Genomic DNA, 18,001 nt, shown 5'->3' with positions numbered 1-18,001 from the left:
ATCAGACTTTCTCCCCTGCCGTTGAAGCAGAGAGCTATGCTGGTTATGCATTGAAAGTGAAGTATCATGCTTATTTGGTTTGGGGTAGTAACCGCCGTAACAAGCAAGCTACTGCCCGCTTTTTGTGAATGCAAATCTTTTTCCACATTTCCTCTTGCCATTGAAGCTTGGAGCAATGTTGGAGTCGCATTAATCGTGTGTATGTTTATTGAATAAGGGTATTATCTCCAGGTAGTAGCCGTCATTCCCGCGAGCCACCCGCTCTTCATTGATGTCCTCTAGACTTTATGGATCCACAGTGTTTATCCCATGCCCCTTTGAAGTCCTTTACAGTTCTGGTCTTCACCACTTCCTCCGGATGGGCATTCCAGGCATCCACCACCCTCTCCGTGAAGAAATACTTCCTGACATTAGTTCTGAGTCTTCCTCCCTGGAGCTTCAAATTGTGACCCCTGGTTCTGCTGATTTATTTTCCGAAGGAAAAGGTTTGTCGTTGTCTTTGGATCGTTGAAACCTTTCAAGTATCTGAAAGTCTATATCATATCACCTCTGCTCCTCCTTTCTTCCAGGGTGCCACAATATCAGAGGAATCTGTGGAAACAGATGCAGGAGTTCATCACATCTTTACCACAGCAAGGCCTGGAGGCTGGGAAGCATGAAGTAAGGGCAACTTACGATAACTTTGAGACAGCTTCCAGAACAGCGGCTGATGGAATTAGTGCTAGGCGTTGGGCATGCCTTAAGGCCTCTGACCTTAGGCCTGAGGTCCAACACAAACTTGTTGATTTGCCATGTGTTGGGGACAACCTATTCGGTTCCAAGGTCCAAGATGCTGTGGCACAACTAAAGGAACATTCTGAGACCTTATGCCAACTGTCACAAGTTCCACAGGAACCCTCTACACAGCCATCTCGTCGTCCTGCCAGACGTGAACCCAGACACTCATACTACCGACAACGACGTTACTACCCTCCAGCATCGAGGGGCAGATCCACTAGGCCGCTACAACGTTCCAAGGCCAGACAACCAAGAACTGCTCGTCCTCAGCCTTCACCACAGACAGGACCTGCTGCTGGCTTTTGAAACGCAGACCAGGGAATAAATCCATCTCCTCAACCCTCGAGCACATCTACCAGTAGGAGACCGAATATCCTATTTTTACAACCATTTGATAAAAATAACAGACCAATGGGTACTTTCCATAGTAGCTCGAGGTTACAAACTCAATTTCCTCTCAATTCCACCAGAATCTCCACCGAGGTCATATCTGCAGAACGAATCTCACATAATTCCTCTACAAGCAGAATTATCCACCCTCCTGAGAGCCAGAGCCATACAACTGGTGCCCCGGACTCAGCAGGGCAGAGGATTCTACTCCCATTATTTTCTCATTCCAAAGCAAACCAGAGGCCTACGTCCCATCCTAGATCTCAGAAATCTCAACAAATTTCTGAAGAAAGAAAAGTTCAGGATGGTATCTCTAGGCACCATGCTTCCACTTCTTCAAATTGGAGATTGGCTTTGTTCTCTGGATCTTCAAGAGATTTATGCTCACATTCCAATATTCCCTCCTCACTGCAAATATCTACGCTTCATGGTTGGTCATCAACATTTCCAATACAGAGTTCTGCCATTCGGACTTGCCTCTGCTCCCAGAGTATTCACAAAATGTTTGGCAGTAATTGCAGGTCACTTGCACAAGGAAAGTGTCCATGTATTTCCATATTTAGACGACTGGTTCATCAGAAGTCAATCTCAACAAGGAGCTCTCACGTCTGTCAGTCGAACAATTTCTCTACTTCACTCCATGGGTTTTCTCATCAACTATCAAAAATCCCATCTCACTCCATCTCACCTACTTCAATTCATAGGTGCAGACTTGAACACAATCCTATCAAAAGCCTTTCTACCCGAGGATCGAGCAAACACACTTTCCCTATGGGCAAACTCCATTTACTCACAGAAACAAGCGACAGCTCATCAGTTTCTAACCTTACTAGGCCACATGGCCTCCACGGTTCATGTCACTCCTATGGCACGATTAGCCATGAGAGAAACTCAATGGACTCTAAGATCACAATGGATCCAAGCCATTCAACCACTACATTCTCCAATTCAAGTCACCCACCAGCTACGTTCATCTCTACTTTGGTGGGCGAACAAGGACAACTTGCGCAAGGGCCTACCCTTCCAGCAACCAGTCCCACAGATAACTTTAACTACAGATGAATCCACTTTAGGTTGGGGAGCTCACATAGACAATCTCCAAACCCAGGGTACTTGGACAAAGCTCGAAGCAACTTTTCAAATAAATTTTCTGGAACTTCGAGCTATACGTTATGTGCTGCATGCGTTCAAGGACTGCCTTTCACACAAGACTATTCTAATCCAAATGGACAACACAGTAGCCATGTGGTACATCAACAAGCAGGGAGGTACGGGCTCGTATCTCCTTTGTCAAGAAGCTGCACAGATTTGGGACTGGGCCCTAATACACTCAATGTTTCTCCGGGCCACTTATCTGGCAGGCATTCAAAATGTGCTAGCAGATCAACTCAGTCATCAATTACAACCACAGGAATGGTCCCTGGATCCCTCAGTAGCGACCAGGATCTTTCAGTGTTGGGGTCAACCAACAATAGACCTCTTTGCATCACACCTGAATCACAAAGTGGGCAGATTCTGTTCTCTACACAAACAGAAAAACCAGCCAGCCGAGGACGCCTTTGCTCGCCCTTGGAACTCAGGCCTAAATGCGTATCCTCCAATACCACTCATAACCAAAACTCTAGTGAAGCTAGAACAGGACATGGGGTCCATGGTACTCATAGCCCCGTATTGGCCTCGACAAGTATGGTTTCCCACACTTCTAGAACTCTCAGTCAGGGATCCAGTTCGCCTGGGAGTAGCTTCCACTCTCATAACTCAGGATCAGGGGTGGTTGCGCCATCCCAACCTTCAATCCCTGTCCCTGACAGCATGGATGTTGAAAGCTTGATTTTACAACCACTCAATCTTTCAACTAATGTATCTCAAGTGCTTATAGCTTCACGTAAGCCTTCCACACGAAAGAACTATTCTTCCAAATAGAAAAGATTTACTTTGTGGTGCAGACAAAAGAATATTGATCCTTTCACCTGCCCCACTACTTCTCTACTAGACTACTTATACCATCTTTCAGACTCTGGTCTCCAGACTTCATCTGTAAGAGTATACTTAAGTGCAATCTCAGCTTACCATAACAAGATGGGAGATGCACCAATATTCATACAACCTCTCGTCAGCAGGTTTATGAGAGGTTTAACTCAGCTTAAACCACCAATTCGGCCACCAGTCACAGAATGGGACCTGAATCTGGTTTTAACAAGACTCATGCGTTCTCCGTTCGAACCCATGAATTCCTGTGATGTTAAATTTCTCACATGGAAGACTATCTTCCTCATAGCCATTACATCGGCTAGAAGGGTTAGTGAGTTACAAGCACTTGTCACGTACTCACCCTATAGAAAATTCCTACATGACAGAGTGGTTCTCCGTACACATCCAAAATACCTTCCCAAAGTAGTTACGGAATTCCACTTGAACCAATCTATAGTTTTACCCACATTCTTTCCAAGGCCTCATTCTTACCAAGGAGAGCGGGCCTTACATACTTTGGACTGTAAACGTGCACTAGCCTTTTACTTAGACCGCACTGCAGTCCACAGGAAATCCACTCAGCTCTTTGTATCTTATGATCCAAACAAACCTGGTAAAGCAGTGGGTAAACATACTCTATCCAACTGGTTAGCAGGTTGCATACAGTTTTGCTATGAAAAAGCAGGCCTTCCTCTCCAAGGGCGAGTAAAGGCACATTCAGTAAGAGCAATGTCAACCTCAGTAGCACACTATCGTTCAGTGCCAATACTTGACATATGTAAAGCAGCAACATGGAGTTCTCTTCACACCTTTGCAGCTCATTACTGTTTGGACAAAGAAGGACGACAAGATTCAGCCTATGGACAATCTGTCTTAAAGAACTTGTTTCCAGTTTAATCCCAACTCCTTCTACATCCAACCTGCTGTGATCTTAGGCTGTGTCATTTTCACCATCAATACTTCAGTGTTGCTTCACTACAAAAGGACTCAGCCTATAGCTTGCTAATCACCCATATGTGAGGACCCGCCACCCCGCGGAGTTGGGTATGTTACCTTTTATTATTTTATTTTTGCTAAAGCTTATTGCTACATACGAGACTGAGGAGAGACCCCTGTGGCAGAGAATATCATGACATGCTGGGCATGCTCAGTGGCCTCACAGGGCCAGTCAAAAGTTTCTAGAAACTTTGACAGAAAGTTTTCCCGCACTAGGGCTCCGTCAGTGACGTCACCCATATGTGAGGACTACATCCTGCTGTCCTGGGATAACACCTATTACAAGGTAAGCAATTTTGCTATACAAGACCATCTATAATGTCAGTTTAAACAAATTCAAAATATATGTTGTGATGTACTGACTTGTTTTATGATGAATTGCATTGTTTCTATGATGTAAATGACTTTGAGTCCCCGTTTTGGACAAAAAGGCAGTAAACAAAATAGAAATATAATAAAGATTGATTTTGAGTGTGTAACAGGCAAATGAATATGGGTCTAATTGTATCTTATCTTTTAACAGAAGATGCACAGGTGTTGGTGCTGGGAAATTTGGGTACTGGGTTAGAATTCAGTAGCCTAAGTTTGCTGCGGGATTGTGGATTTCAACAATGCATTCCAGTCAATATTCACACCAGAGAGACAGGTAGCACGTCACCTCAGAACACTGAGACTTCAAGAACTACAAAGAAAGATGGCATATCCCTTCAAGACCTTGCATTCAGCAACACTACCACCACAGAGACTGCAGTCCTACCATCGCAGGATATAAATAATATAAAGACAGACAACTCTTTGTTAAACAATATTTGGTCCAATTATTCTGCGCAAGAGATGTCTACAGGTAACAAATGCAACTGTACTCATTTTAGAGAATGGAATGCTGATAAAAGACAATGGGCAACCCAATCTATGATCAGGAGGAATCTATGAAGATCAGCCCCAACATTAATTTCAAAATTCTATAATAGGCAAGCCTAAGCTGCAGTATTTTCCCATGGAGAAAAAATATTACGGCAGTGAAAGCTCCCCCCGAACAATGCGTGATGATGGCCCAAGAACTGTGGGGCTACCATTGCTGAAAGGGACCACTTGCACTGAGAATTGCAAACCCTCCTCCAATGTAGCAAAAACACTCAAGAGTCTGCATAGACCCTCTGTCCCACTATCCCTGGCGCCCTTGAAAGCGGCCTGTTACTATAAAAAAAAAAGCCTTTGAAAGAACTACGCAATCCCCACCCCTTCACTCAAAATGTTTGCCCACAGATGCCAGGAAGCTGGGACCCACAGCCCCCACCTTAGCCTCTTCTGCCCCCCTTTTTGAAAAAATTGTCCTGGTGGTCCACCCCACCCCCCCAGATCCCTACTTGCATATTAAAAATTGCTTGTGGTCTAGTGGACCCTAGATCCCCCCTTACCTAAAAAACGCCACCCTGGTGTTCCAGTGGGGGCCCAAAGCACCTTTTAGGCTCTGGGCCCGGGTGGTGGCCATTTTCCAAAATGGCCACCACCTGGCCTTTGGCTCTATGTGAGGCAAAGAACAGGCACTACCAATTTGGACATGGCCACCACCCAGGCCCAGAGCCTAGGAGATGCTCCAGGCCCCCACTGGACTACCAGGGTGACTTTTTTTTAGGTAAGGGAGGGTTCAGGAAGGGTGTGCTAGGCTGGGGGTTAGGGATCTACTGGACCACCAGTGATTTTTTTATTTGTAAGGAGGGGGATCTATGGGGGATGTGGGTGAAGCAGTCCACTGGACCACAGGGGAAGTTTTTCAATAAAGGGAGTGCTGGTGTGTGAGTGTATGTGTGTGTGGGGGGGGCAGCCTCCAGGGGCTGGAGTTTTTAAGGGAAGGGTGGGGTTGAAGGTTGAGAGCATTGTTTTAAAAATGTTTTTAACAGGTTGCCTGCAAGGGCAGGGCAGTGGGGGAGGTCAATGCAGAACTCCAGGGGTTTTACTTCTTTGGCAGGGGCATTCTCGGGGCTGAGCAACCCCTTTAAGAGAGTACCCAGGGAGCTTCAGGATGTGCATTAACGTCCTGAGTATCCAGGGTAAAGTTGTAGTTAACTTCAGTTCAAAATAACGCATCATGAAGATTTCTTAGCAAGATGCGTTATTTAATTTGCATAGTTTAGGGTACTTTAGGGAATGAATGAGCTCATTAGTGCAAATTTGCATGCTAATGAGCCTATTTTAATACCTATTTTAATACACATAATAGGCTTATTTATCCCTGCATTAGGGCATTTACTGCGCTAAAAACACTGTTTTTCACACAATAAATGGCCTAATTGGTTTAGTGAATGACTCCCTTAGTTTTCAGAATTAAAAATCTTTTTACCTGAATTAAGGATTATTTGAGGTGCAAGCTTTCTTTGCACCAACACAGATTATTAATTAGTGCTGTGTAAAGAAGGACTATTTCAATGAATGCATTTTTTATAACTGTGTATTGTTTTGCATGCAGTCCTTAACTATTCCAATAGTATATGTGAGTGACTGGTCTGTTTCAGCAGTGTCCCAGAAACCTTAAATACATTATAGCAGAAGTTCCTAGAGTTAACTTAATCTATACAAAAAGTAGGTACTGAACACACCAAGGTACAATATATTTACTTATTTATTTGAAATACTTGTATACCACTTATCAGATTTCCTAAGTGGTTTACAATAAAAAATATATAAATTATTTAACACATTCTCACATCAATATTTTGATCTGTCTATTAAACCTTCATCAATATCTATTGTGTGGATTTATACATGGTAGCATGCTGCTGTGAACACCTACCTCTTACTCAGTATTTTAGAGACAGCTAGTCAGAGGACAGTGAAAGGAAGGGGAGCTATTCTTACATGGAGAAGGCCAAATAATTAGGATAGGAGTGGGATAGAAGAGACAATAAGGAACAAATTCTTTCATGGTGACAAGAGGTTTCAGTGTTCTCAGTTTGCTAGACCTTTTAAATGTTGACTGAAGGGTAGCTCTCAAAATGGGAACTTTCCTAGCATGTAGCAGATGGACTCAGGACCAATGGGTATAGTGTGCTTCTGATAGCAGTTGGAGATGGATCAGATTTCAATCTGACGTCAGCCCCTAGTACATATACCCCTGCAGGACGCCGTGCTCTTCAGTATTTTCCGTCTCCATAGCAGTTCGGGACTCTATACACGCTTGCACAGCGTTAGAGTATTCAAAACAAAGAAGAAAACTTACCTCTACAGATGAGCCCCGCTCTCCTGCGGTGATACCTATGGGACCCTCCCCCAGTCGAGAATTCCCGAGTTGATTTCCACGATCCCTCGGAGGTAAGCCTCGGTCCGGCAGCCGTTTCCCGGCGTGAACTTAGCCCCCGGCATTGGGTACGGCAGAGAGGCAGCGGGTGCAAATTCGAGCGTGGCGGTGAAGATATGTTTCCCTCTCCCCCCGCAGCCGGATACCGCCTGGAACAAGACCGGGAAATGCTGAGCAAGGTAAAGTAGAAAACTTCTTATAAGTCTTCGGCCTCCGAGGGTTGAATAGCTGCACAGATAGCCAGCTGGCGTAAGTGCTACCGGGTTGATCAGCCCTACCAGGGCTAGACCTCGGTTCGATACGAGGGCCCTCCCACATGGAGACCCTCCGAGGTGGTCGCCATATTGCCCGCGTGATCGCCGTTGCCATTTCCATTTGATCGCCGCCCTGGCTGCAGATTCGTTCTGTGCTCACAGAGGCGAGCCGTGGCTCAAAATCACTTGTGCACACACTGGCACGCGCATAAGTTCAGCGATGTGCGCAAGGGCACCGGGCGCCCAGCCACGCGCTCAATTGTGCCGGGCGCATAAGTAAAACCCCATGCGCAGAGGGTGTGCGCATTTCTCTGCGCGCACATCCGACCTACACGCACAACTTCGGCGCACCCGCAGCGCATATCTCAGCCTCCCTGCGTACGCTTGAATGCACAAACAGGAGTTTCTTTCGGTGCACACAATCCATGGAACCACCGGACAAGAAGCTTAAGGCCCAGGGCCTCTGCCCAGCATGCCACATTAGAGCGGCGCAGCACGAAGAGGCCACGGCCTTGTGCATACAGTGCAACGAGGCCCTGGGTGATACAGTCCAAGGTCCTCCCCAGCCAATATGGGGATCCGGTTCCACCGACAGTACATCGGACCTCGCTACTCCCAGCAGGAGCCTCCCTCAAACGGAGCTTCCTGGGAACGTAGTGCCTCTCAATTTAGACCCAGCATCTTTCTCCTGGGTAGAATTCTTCAAAGGCCTACATACCTTTGTCCACATGCAACCGGTGCCTATGATGACACAGCCACAGCCTCTCCCAGAGGACCCTAACATCCCGGGACCCTCTAAACCCAGAGAAGTGCCTCGTGCACCCCAAAGCCCCAGCTTTGGGGACACGGACACCTCAAATGAGGGTCAAGACTCCCTGGAGGAAGGAGAAATCCCTCCAGGAACGGAACCCTACCGAACCATGAGGCGGTTCTTCTCCAAAGACGAGCTTTCAGACCTCGTGGCGGACAGCTTGAAAGAGCTCGCTATCCCAGGCACAAGTGCTACAGGGGAACCGAATACGAACCCCCTCCTCGAGGGACTCCATCAGGCCTCCCGCCATTTCCCTTTGCTACAAGCTGTCCAACAGCTGATTGACCTGGAATGGGACTCTCCGGAGGCCACGTTCAAAGGGGTCGGACCCTGGCAGCCACGTACCCCCTGGATCCCACGGCAAAAGATCTCCTGGCATTCCCCAAAGTGGATGCCATGGTCTGCATGTTATTATTTGTGATAGTTGTGGGTGGATCCTTGGGCCGGTGACCATGCCCATGGGGGAAGATCCCGAGAGGGACCACCGGTCAGGCTCAGAGTTGGGAGACAGACACACACTAGTTCTCTTATTAAACTGTTTTAAAGAACCACCAGAGGTGGCAGTAGTGAGCTGGAAGAGCCCGGCTGGGCTGTAGTCCCTCAGGCACTGGAACAGCGATCCCAGGATGGCTGAGCTGTAGAGAAACTGAGATAGTGAGTAGGCAGAGTATGCGGAGTTCAGGAACAGAACCTTGATGGTAACACTCACACAATAGTCTCTTGGAACAGCCCTGGAGCTGGAATGAAGTAGGCCCTCGAGGAGTGAGTACCTGGTTCCAGGGAAAGCTCTGAGAGAGAGATAGTAACTCACTGGTGTTGTAGGCAGCAATGACTTCCTGCCAGAAGTTATATTCGGTAGCAGGTCCGGGAACATGGGCCCTTGAGGAGCGAGTACCAGTTCCAGACTGTGCTCTGAAAAGCAAGAGAAAGCGAGGCCCCTGAGGAGCGGGTACCCCTGGTAAAGTCCGAGGAGGCAGAGTAGCAAGGTAAGCGGAGAGCGAATCCCATCTGCAGCGATACCTGGAGGCAGCTAGGTAGGAAACCCTTTACTAACTCGATTAGCTAGCAACACAAGAGACCTTTAAATATCGGGTGAAGATGACATCATCTCAGGACGATGCCCTTGAGGTTCGCACCACTGCTGGTATTTGAGTCAGGGCCGCGCCGTGCGCACGCCCTTAGGCCTCAGGAGAAACATGGCGGAAGGCAGCGTCTAGCCTGTCTGGGAACGCCGGAGGAGGTCGGCACAATGACTCCGCGGCAGCCAAACTTCCATCGACCAAAGAGGGAGTCACCAAAGAGGTAAGGTGGGCGGAGTGGAAACGGGCAGCGACGGTCGCAACACTGCGCGGTCACTAAGTGCACTATCATCCCAGTCGAGGGAGGAGCGGCACTCAAGGATGCCCAGGACAGACGTCTCGAATCCATACTCAAACAGTCATTCATCTGTATGTCACTACAGATCGCGGCCTGCTGCACCGTGGTGACACACGCCTGTTTATCAAAGATCAGGAACGCTACCACACCCGTCGAAGCACTAGAACCAGAAGTATCATTCTCACAGATGCGACCTCTGACCTGGTGCGCACTGCAGCCAGAGGCGTCTCGTCCGTGGTGGCAGCCAGAAGGCAAATCTGGCTCCGAAGCTGTTCAGCCAACGCGACTTCCAAGACGAGACTCATGAGAATGCCCTTTAAGGGAACCCTCCTGTCCGGAAGCGAACTGGAAAGGTTAAGAACATAAGAACATAAGAACATGCCATACTGGGTCAGACCAAGGGTCCATCAAGCCCAGCATCCTGTTTCCAACAGTGGCCAAACCTGGCAAGTACCCAAAAACTAAGTCTATTCCATGTTACCGTTGCTAATGGCAGTGGCTATTCTCTAAGTGAACTTAATAGCAGGTAATGGACTTCTCCTCCAAGAACTTATCCAATCCTTTTTTAAACACAGCTATACTAACTGCACTATCCACATCCTCTGGCAACAAATTCCAGAGTTTAATTGTGCGTTGAGTGAAAAAGAACTTTCTCCGATTAGTTTTAAATGTGCCACATGCTAACTTCATGGGGTGCCCCCTAGTCTTTCTATTATCCGAAAGAGTAAATAACCGATTCACATCTACCCATTCTAGACCTCTCATGATTTTAAAAACCTCTATCATATCCCCCCTCAGCCATCTTTTTTCCAAGCTGAAAAGTCCTAACCTCTTTAGTCTTTCCTCATAGGGGAGCTGTTCCATTCCCCTTATCATTTTGGTAGCCCTTCTCCATCGCAATTATATCTTTTTTGAGATGCGGCGACCAGAATTGTACACAGTATTCAAGGTGCGGTCTCACCATGGAGCGATACAGAGGCATTATGATATTTTCTGTTTTATTCACCATTCCCTTTCTAATAATTCCCAACATTCTGTTTGCTTTTTTGACTGCCGCAGCACACTGAACCGACAATTTCAAAGTGTTATCCACTATGACAACTAGATCTCTTTCTTGGGTTGTAGCACCTAATATGGAACCCAACATTGTGTAACTATAGCATGGGTTATTTTTCCCTATATGCATCACCTTGCACTTATCCACATTAAATTTCATCTGCCATTTGGATGCCCAATTTTCCAGTCTCACAAGGTCTTCCTGCAATTTATCACAATCTGCTTGTGATTTAACTACTCTGAACAATTTTGTGTCATCTGCAAATTTGATTATCTCACTCGTCGTATTTCTTTCCAGATCATTTATAAATATATTGAAAAGTAAGGGTCCCAATACAGATCCTTGAGGCACTCCACTGCCCACTCCCTTCCACTGAGAAAATTGTCCATTTAATCCTACTCTCTATTTCCTGTCTTTTAGCCAGTTTGCATTCCACGAAAGGACATCGCCACCTATCCCATGACTTTTTACTTTTCCTAGAAGCCTCTCATGAGGAACTTTGTCAAACGCCTTCTGAAAATCCAAGTATACTACATCTACCGGTTCACCTTTATCCACATGTTTATTAACTCCTTCAAAAAAGTGAAGCAGATTTGTGAGGCAAGACTTGCCTTGGGTAAAGCCATGCTGACTTTGTTCCATTAAACCATGTCTTTCTATATGTTCTGTGATTTTGATGTTTAGAACACTTTCCACTATTTTTCCTGGCACTGAAGTCAGGCTAACCAGTCTGTAGTTTCCCGGATCACCCCTGGAGCCCTTTTTAAATATTGGGGTTACATTTGCTATCCTCCAGTCTTCAGGTACAATGGATGATTTTAGTGATAGGTTACAAATTTTTATTAATAGGTCTGAAATTTCATTTTTTAGTTCCTTCAGAACTCTAGGGTGTATACCATCCGGTCCAGGTGATTTACTACTCTTCAGTTTGTCAATCAGGTCTACCACATCTTCTAGGTTCACCGTGATTTGATTCAGTCCATCTGAATCCTTACCCATGAAAATTTTCTCCAGTACGGGTACCTCCCCAACATCCTCTTCAGTAAACACCGAAGCAAAGAAATCATTTAATCTTTCCGCGATGGCCTTAACTTCTCTAAGTCCCCCTTTAACCCCTCGATCATCTAATGATCCAACTGACTCCCTCACAGGCTTTCTGCTTCGGATATATTTTTTAAAGTTTTTACTGTGAGTTTTTGCCTCTACAGCCGACAAATAGGGTGAATCCCCAGAACCGCGGCTACCGGAGGACAAGAACAAGAGAATCCAGCGCCCCTCCCCCTGAACATCTAAGGACAGGGGATCACAGCGCTTCAAACCATGCAAAAATACATATCAAGCATCTCACCCCACAGGCAGGGGCCAGTCCTTTCAGAACAAACACAGCAGAAGGGGGAGCCAGCTCTGGACCAGGCCCTAGCCACACCCCACAATGAAAATCAGCTGGCCCATCCACAAGAAGAAGCCACAGGGGGCAGACTTGCCCTATTCTACCAAAGATGGGTCGAGATAACTCCGGACATGTGGGTCCTAACCATCATTCGAGAGGGATGTTATCTGGACTTCCACAACATTCCTCCGGACAAATTTGTGAAATCTCCCTGCCACGACCTCTCCAAAAGGAGGGCAGTGGAAACCACGCAGACGAAATTGCTCGCCTTAAAGGCCATAACACTGGTGCCCATGCAACAACAAAATACTGGGCACTATTCCATCTATTTTATCATTCCCAAGAAAGAGGGTACATTCCGACCCATCCTGGATCTCAAGTTGGTCAACCATCACCTGATGGTCCCTCGCTTCCGCATGGAAACCCTACAAGAGTGATACAGCCGGGAGAATTCCTCACATCCGTGGATCTGTCAGAAGCCTACCTGCACATCCCAGTCCACCACGAGCATCAGCGTTTTCTACGCTTTGCGATCCTGGACCACCACTACCAGGTCCGGGCACTACCCTTTGGGCTAGCCACAGCTCCCCGAACGTTCACCAAAATCATGGTTGTAGTGGCGGCAACACTGCGGAAAGAAGGAATCCTCATACATCCATATCTGGACGATTGGCTGATCAGAGCAAAATCCCCAGAGGAAAGCCATCAGGCAACCAACAGAGTCAAAACTCTACTGGAGAACCTCGGGTGGATGGTCAACACAAACAAGAACTGTCTGCAGCCCTCCCAATCTCTGGAATACCTGGAGTCAGGTTCGACACCAGACAAGACAAGGTTATTCTGACTCCTACAAGGAGAACAAAGCTGATGAACCAGTTGCGAAACCTGTTAATCAGTCTTTGCCCCAAGGTGTAGGACTACCTCCAAGTCCTCGGCCTCGTGTCATCCGCACTGGAAGTGGTCCTGTGGGCAAGAGCACACATGCAGCCCCTACAGCGTTCCTTGCTGTCACGATGGAATCCGATGTCCCAGAACTACTCTGTTCGACTACAGCTCCCAGAGGAGGTTCGAACCCAGCTACAATAGTGGCTACAAGAAGACCACCTGAGCAAGGGAGTATGGCTATCCCCACCAACTTGGATCCTGCTCACCACGGATGCAAGTCTAAGAGGGTGGGGAGCCCACTGCCAAGAACTGACCACCCAGGGGCAATGGGACAAGGAAGAGTCGGGATGGAACATCATCCGACTGGAAGCACGGGCAGTCAGGCTAGCCTGCCTGCGGTTCAGTTACAGACTTCGGGGCAAATCGGTCAGAGTCATGTCGGACAACGCCACAACAGTGGCCTACATAAACTGACAGGGAGGAAGCAGAAGCCAACAGGTGTCCCTGGAAATAGAACCCCTACTGGAGTGGGCAGAATCAAACCTACAAGAGATCTCAGCCACCCACATCGCGGGAAAAGACAACATCACTGCAGACTACCTCAACAGAGAAAGTCTAGACCCAGGGGAATGGAGGCTGTCGGCCATAGCCTTCCAGTTGATAGTAAACTGCTGGGGAACACCAGCCATGGACATCCTGGTAACCCGGTCCAACGTCCAAGTTCCCAACTTCTTCAGTCACAGACGGGACCCACAATCCCAAGGGATCAATGCCCTCGTCCAGATCTGGCCACAGGAAGTCATGCTATACGCCTTCCCTCCATGGCTGCTACTGGGCGGGATCATCCGCAGGATAGAACACACAGAGGACCAGTAGTTCTAGTGGCCCCAGACTGTCCAAGAAGGCTGTGATACGCAGACATGCGAAGATTATTGACAGGGAGCCCTCTCCCTCTACCTCCACACAGGGATCTGCTCCAACAAGGCTCAACTTGATTCTCTTTTACGGTCTGGCCATTGAGAGGACATACCTGAAGAAGAGCGGATACTCGGGGGCGGTGATTGACACTCTGCTCCGAGCACGCAAGTTTTCCACATCTCTAACCTACATACGAATATGGAGAATATTCGAAGCCTGGTGTGAAGACTGCGACATCCTCCCACGGACAATCAAAATCCCCACGATTCTGGAATTCCTGCAGAACGGCCTATAGAAGGGGTAGTCCCTCAACTCCGTCAAAGTACAGGTGGCCGCGTTGGCCTGCTACAGAGCCAAGGTGGAGGGCGGAAGCCTAGCCTCTCACCCGGACGTCTCCCGCTTCCTGAAAGGGATCAAGCAGATCCAACCACCCCTAAAGTGGCCGGTACCCTTATGGAATCTCAATCTAGTCTTAGATTTCCTAGCAGGAGCCTCCTTCAGACCCACCCGCGGCCTGTCCCTCTGACTTCTAACTTTGAAGACTGCATTTCTAGTGGCAGTCTGTTCGGCCTGTCGCATCTCCGAGCTCCAAGCACTGTCCTGTCGCGAACCATTCCTCAGGTTCACACCGGGATCCATAAAGCTACGTACGGTCCCCTCCTTCCTATTAAAAGTGGTTTCTCACTTCCATCTAAACCAAACCATCTCGCTACCATCGCCAGACGAGCATAAGGACTTGGAGGAATCTCACCGCCTTCGCCATCTTAAAGTCGGCAGATTCCTAATCCGATACCTGGAAAAGTCGGAATCCGTACGAAAGACGGACCACCTCTTCATCCTTCACAGTGAGAAGAAACAAGGGGAAGCAGCCTCACGGGCAACCCTAGCCCGCTGGATCAAAGAAGTTATCAAGGTTGCCTACGTAGAGGCAGGCAAGCCTCCACCTCTACAAGTCAAGGCCCATTCCACTAGAGCCCAGGCAGTGTCTTGGGCGGAAACCAAGATGCTGTCACCCGCCGAGATCTGTCGGGAGGCAACATGGTCCTCCATTCATACCTTCTCTAGGTTCTATTGCTTGGATGTTCAGGCTTTGGAGGACACAGCATTCGCAAGGGCAGTACTAAGTGGCCCATGGGCAATCTCCCACCCAGTTCGGGAGTAGCTTTTGTACATCCCATTGGTCCTGAGTCCATCTGCTACATGCTAGGAAATGGAGAAATTACTTACCTGATAATTTCATTTTCCTTAGTGTAGACAGATGGACTCAGCATCCCGCCCACGGCTGCCGCCAATCATGGAACCCTCAGGGGACAATCCCCGAGAACAAGACAAACACAGGTAAGCCAAGCTTTCCTCTAATTAGGACACCCATACCTATCGGGTTTCAGCGTTTTTCGGTTGAGTACACTGGTGGTCTCCAGCTATAACCACATCAACTAGTTCAAGTTAACTAAGTTAACCAAGTTAATCAAGTTATTCAGTCACACATATATCCACAATTGCTTTTCGAAGAGAATACTGAAGAGCATGGTGTCTCGCAGGGGTATATGTACTAGGGCTGACGTCAGATTGAAATCTGATCCGTCTCCAACTGCTATCAGGAGCACACTATACCCATTGGTCCTGAGTCCATCTGTCTACACTAAGGAAAATGAAATTATCAGGTAAGTAATTTCTCCAATTGTGAACAATTCAGAGCTATTTTGAATTTTCATTCTTATTAAATTGGGTGTGAATGCGTAACTGAATCTGTCTTACAACACTATCTAGATTTAGATGACCAATATTATTAGCTAGTTGTCACCTGATAAAAGAATGCATTGAGTAGATGACAACAAAAAGAGGAGATGTAATGTAGTTTCAGTTTGGGCCATGCTTTTCTACTGGTAAAGTCACTACCGAATGCATATTGTAATACATGATCAATAAAAACATAGTAGAATAACATTATAATAAAAAATGTCATGAAATGAGAATAGAAGACAGGATGAAAATTAAAGAAAAGGCAAAGAAAAGAGAGCATAGGGTATAAAATGATTTGGGTAAGGAAGTGCAAGACTCTTGTATCCATATTGGTCTTGAAGAAACATGGCTTCTCTGCATTACCTTTTATTGAACTAATAGAAAAATTGTCCAAGCTTCCAAGACCATATTGGTCTCTCCTGACTAAACAATGTTTTCTTCCTTTGAATGTTTGCTTTATTTTTCTACCGCAGGACGTTGGGGGGTTATTCAGGATGGACTTAGAAGCCTCAAGATACTAGACTGTGGCTCCATGAAAGGAGCTAACTCTCAGCATTACCCACTTTGGGTGGAGTTTTACAGACAATAAATCACAAGCAAGCACAGACGTCTGGAGTAATAGAGGAAGAGCCTGTCCAACCTTCAGCAGCAGTAATAATATTCTGGAGAAGAAAACAGACAAAGCTTCTTCTAAACACACACCTAGAACTATATTATGGGCAGGCACTACTGTAGTTAATGGTCTGAGGCCTGAGAAACATCTATGCTGAGAATGCTGTACTACAGTTCATCAACCATTGCATAGCACAAGCTAGGAACATTTTTACATGATCTCAATAGTCCAAACAATTTGACAGGGTGGAGCTCAAAGCCAGAGGGATGCTGGAATAGGAAGGAGCATATCCTCCAGAGGAAAGATGATGATGCGAGCTCATCTAGAATATCGGGTCCAGTTTGGGAGGCCATGCCATGCCTCCCAAAGGATAGAGATAGGCTAGAAATGGTCCAGAGAAAGACAAATGAAATGGTGAGTGGCCTCACCAAAAACCATATAATATGAGACTTAAGGACTTGTATCTGTAGGCACTAAAGATGCACTTTTCTTGGAAACGAAACTGCAAATTTTAAGAACATATTGTGGTTCATTTCATTTAGTTTCTCAACAGGCTGGGGTCAGGGCCATTGCAAATGCGCGACATACTAAATAGGTCCAGTCCGATGTAATTTTGCATGGATAAAAATGTACAATAACGCCTGCTTTCTTCTTCCGGGTCCATTTGTAGCAGCTGCAGGGCAGGGGCAACCAGGCTTCCATTCTGCCTCTTGATGACATTTTTCAAAAGAGGGTCTGGGAGAAGGCTGCATGTCGGGAATTATTTGGACTCCGGACCCAAAATTTTTTACTTTTGGTTTGATTTTCTTTCTCTTTCATTTTTCCAAAACAACCACTGATGGATTTAGGATTTTGTCACTCACATGCATTGTTGGTCCTCTTATGCTCTCCCTTCTCAATAAGGTCTGACAACAAGGAGTATAAGGTCTAAGGCTCAGACTCATAATTTACTGTGCATGTTTAGGGATAGAGTGGGTGGTATAATTCGGACAATTCTCAAGAACAATGGGAAATTTTTCCATCTTTTCTTTTACATTATGAAAATAAAATGGTTTTCCAATTTTGCTCATGTTTATCTAATTTATTTTCTTTTTATTGAGTGAGTAAAGGACATCAAATTATCATTACAGGGCAGAGATGTCAGGGAGGAGAGTGGAGAATAAAACAGAGAATGTCATAACACATCTATTTCCTTTCGTGGTGTGATCGCAGTCTGATCACCACATCTCCAAAAAGATATGGTGGAACTGAAAGAGGTTCAGAGAAGAGCGACCAAAATGTTAAAGGAAATGAAATGATTGTAATATGAGGAACTGCTAAAGAGGTTAGCAGACTTTAGTTTGGAGACGAGACGGCTGAGGGGAAATATGATGGAGGCCTACATAATCATGAGTGGAGTGCAACAGGTAAAAGAGAAACAGAAGTTTATCAAAAAATACAAAGACTAGGGGACATTCCATGAAGTTATGAATTAGCAGATTCAAAACGAATCTGAGATAGTACTTTTTCATTTGGTGCACATCA

General features: G+C 46.5%; 1 protein-coding gene across 4 annotated transcripts in view; it reads left to right on the top strand.

Moving 5' to 3' along the window:
• LOC115095289 (endonuclease/exonuclease/phosphatase family domain-containing protein 1-like) overlaps positions 1-17,572 on the top strand; it is a 135,344-nt gene extending 117,772 nt beyond the window's left edge. For 3 of the 4 annotated variants that reach the window (XM_029608767.1, XM_029608768.1, XM_029608766.1), the window contains exons 7-8: positions 4,658-4,978; positions 16,338-17,572. In XM_029608767.1, the coding sequence (XP_029464627.1) occupies positions 4,658-4,978; positions 16,338-16,453 (437 nt within the window). In that variant the 3' untranslated portion in view covers positions 16,454-17,572. The remainder of the gene's footprint in view (positions 1-4,657; positions 4,979-16,337) is intronic. The other variant, XM_029608770.1, reaches the window with a different exon arrangement.
• The last annotated feature ends 429 nt before the right edge of the window (positions 17,573-18,001 follow it).

This window comes from Rhinatrema bivittatum, chromosome 7 (assembly GCF_901001135.1).
Source record: "Rhinatrema bivittatum chromosome 7, aRhiBiv1.1, whole genome shotgun sequence".
NCBI lineage: Eukaryota > Metazoa > Chordata > Amphibia > Gymnophiona > Rhinatrematidae > Rhinatrema > Rhinatrema bivittatum.
Note: the sequence above shows the minus strand (reverse complement) of the source record. Positions and strands in the feature narration are given on the sequence as shown.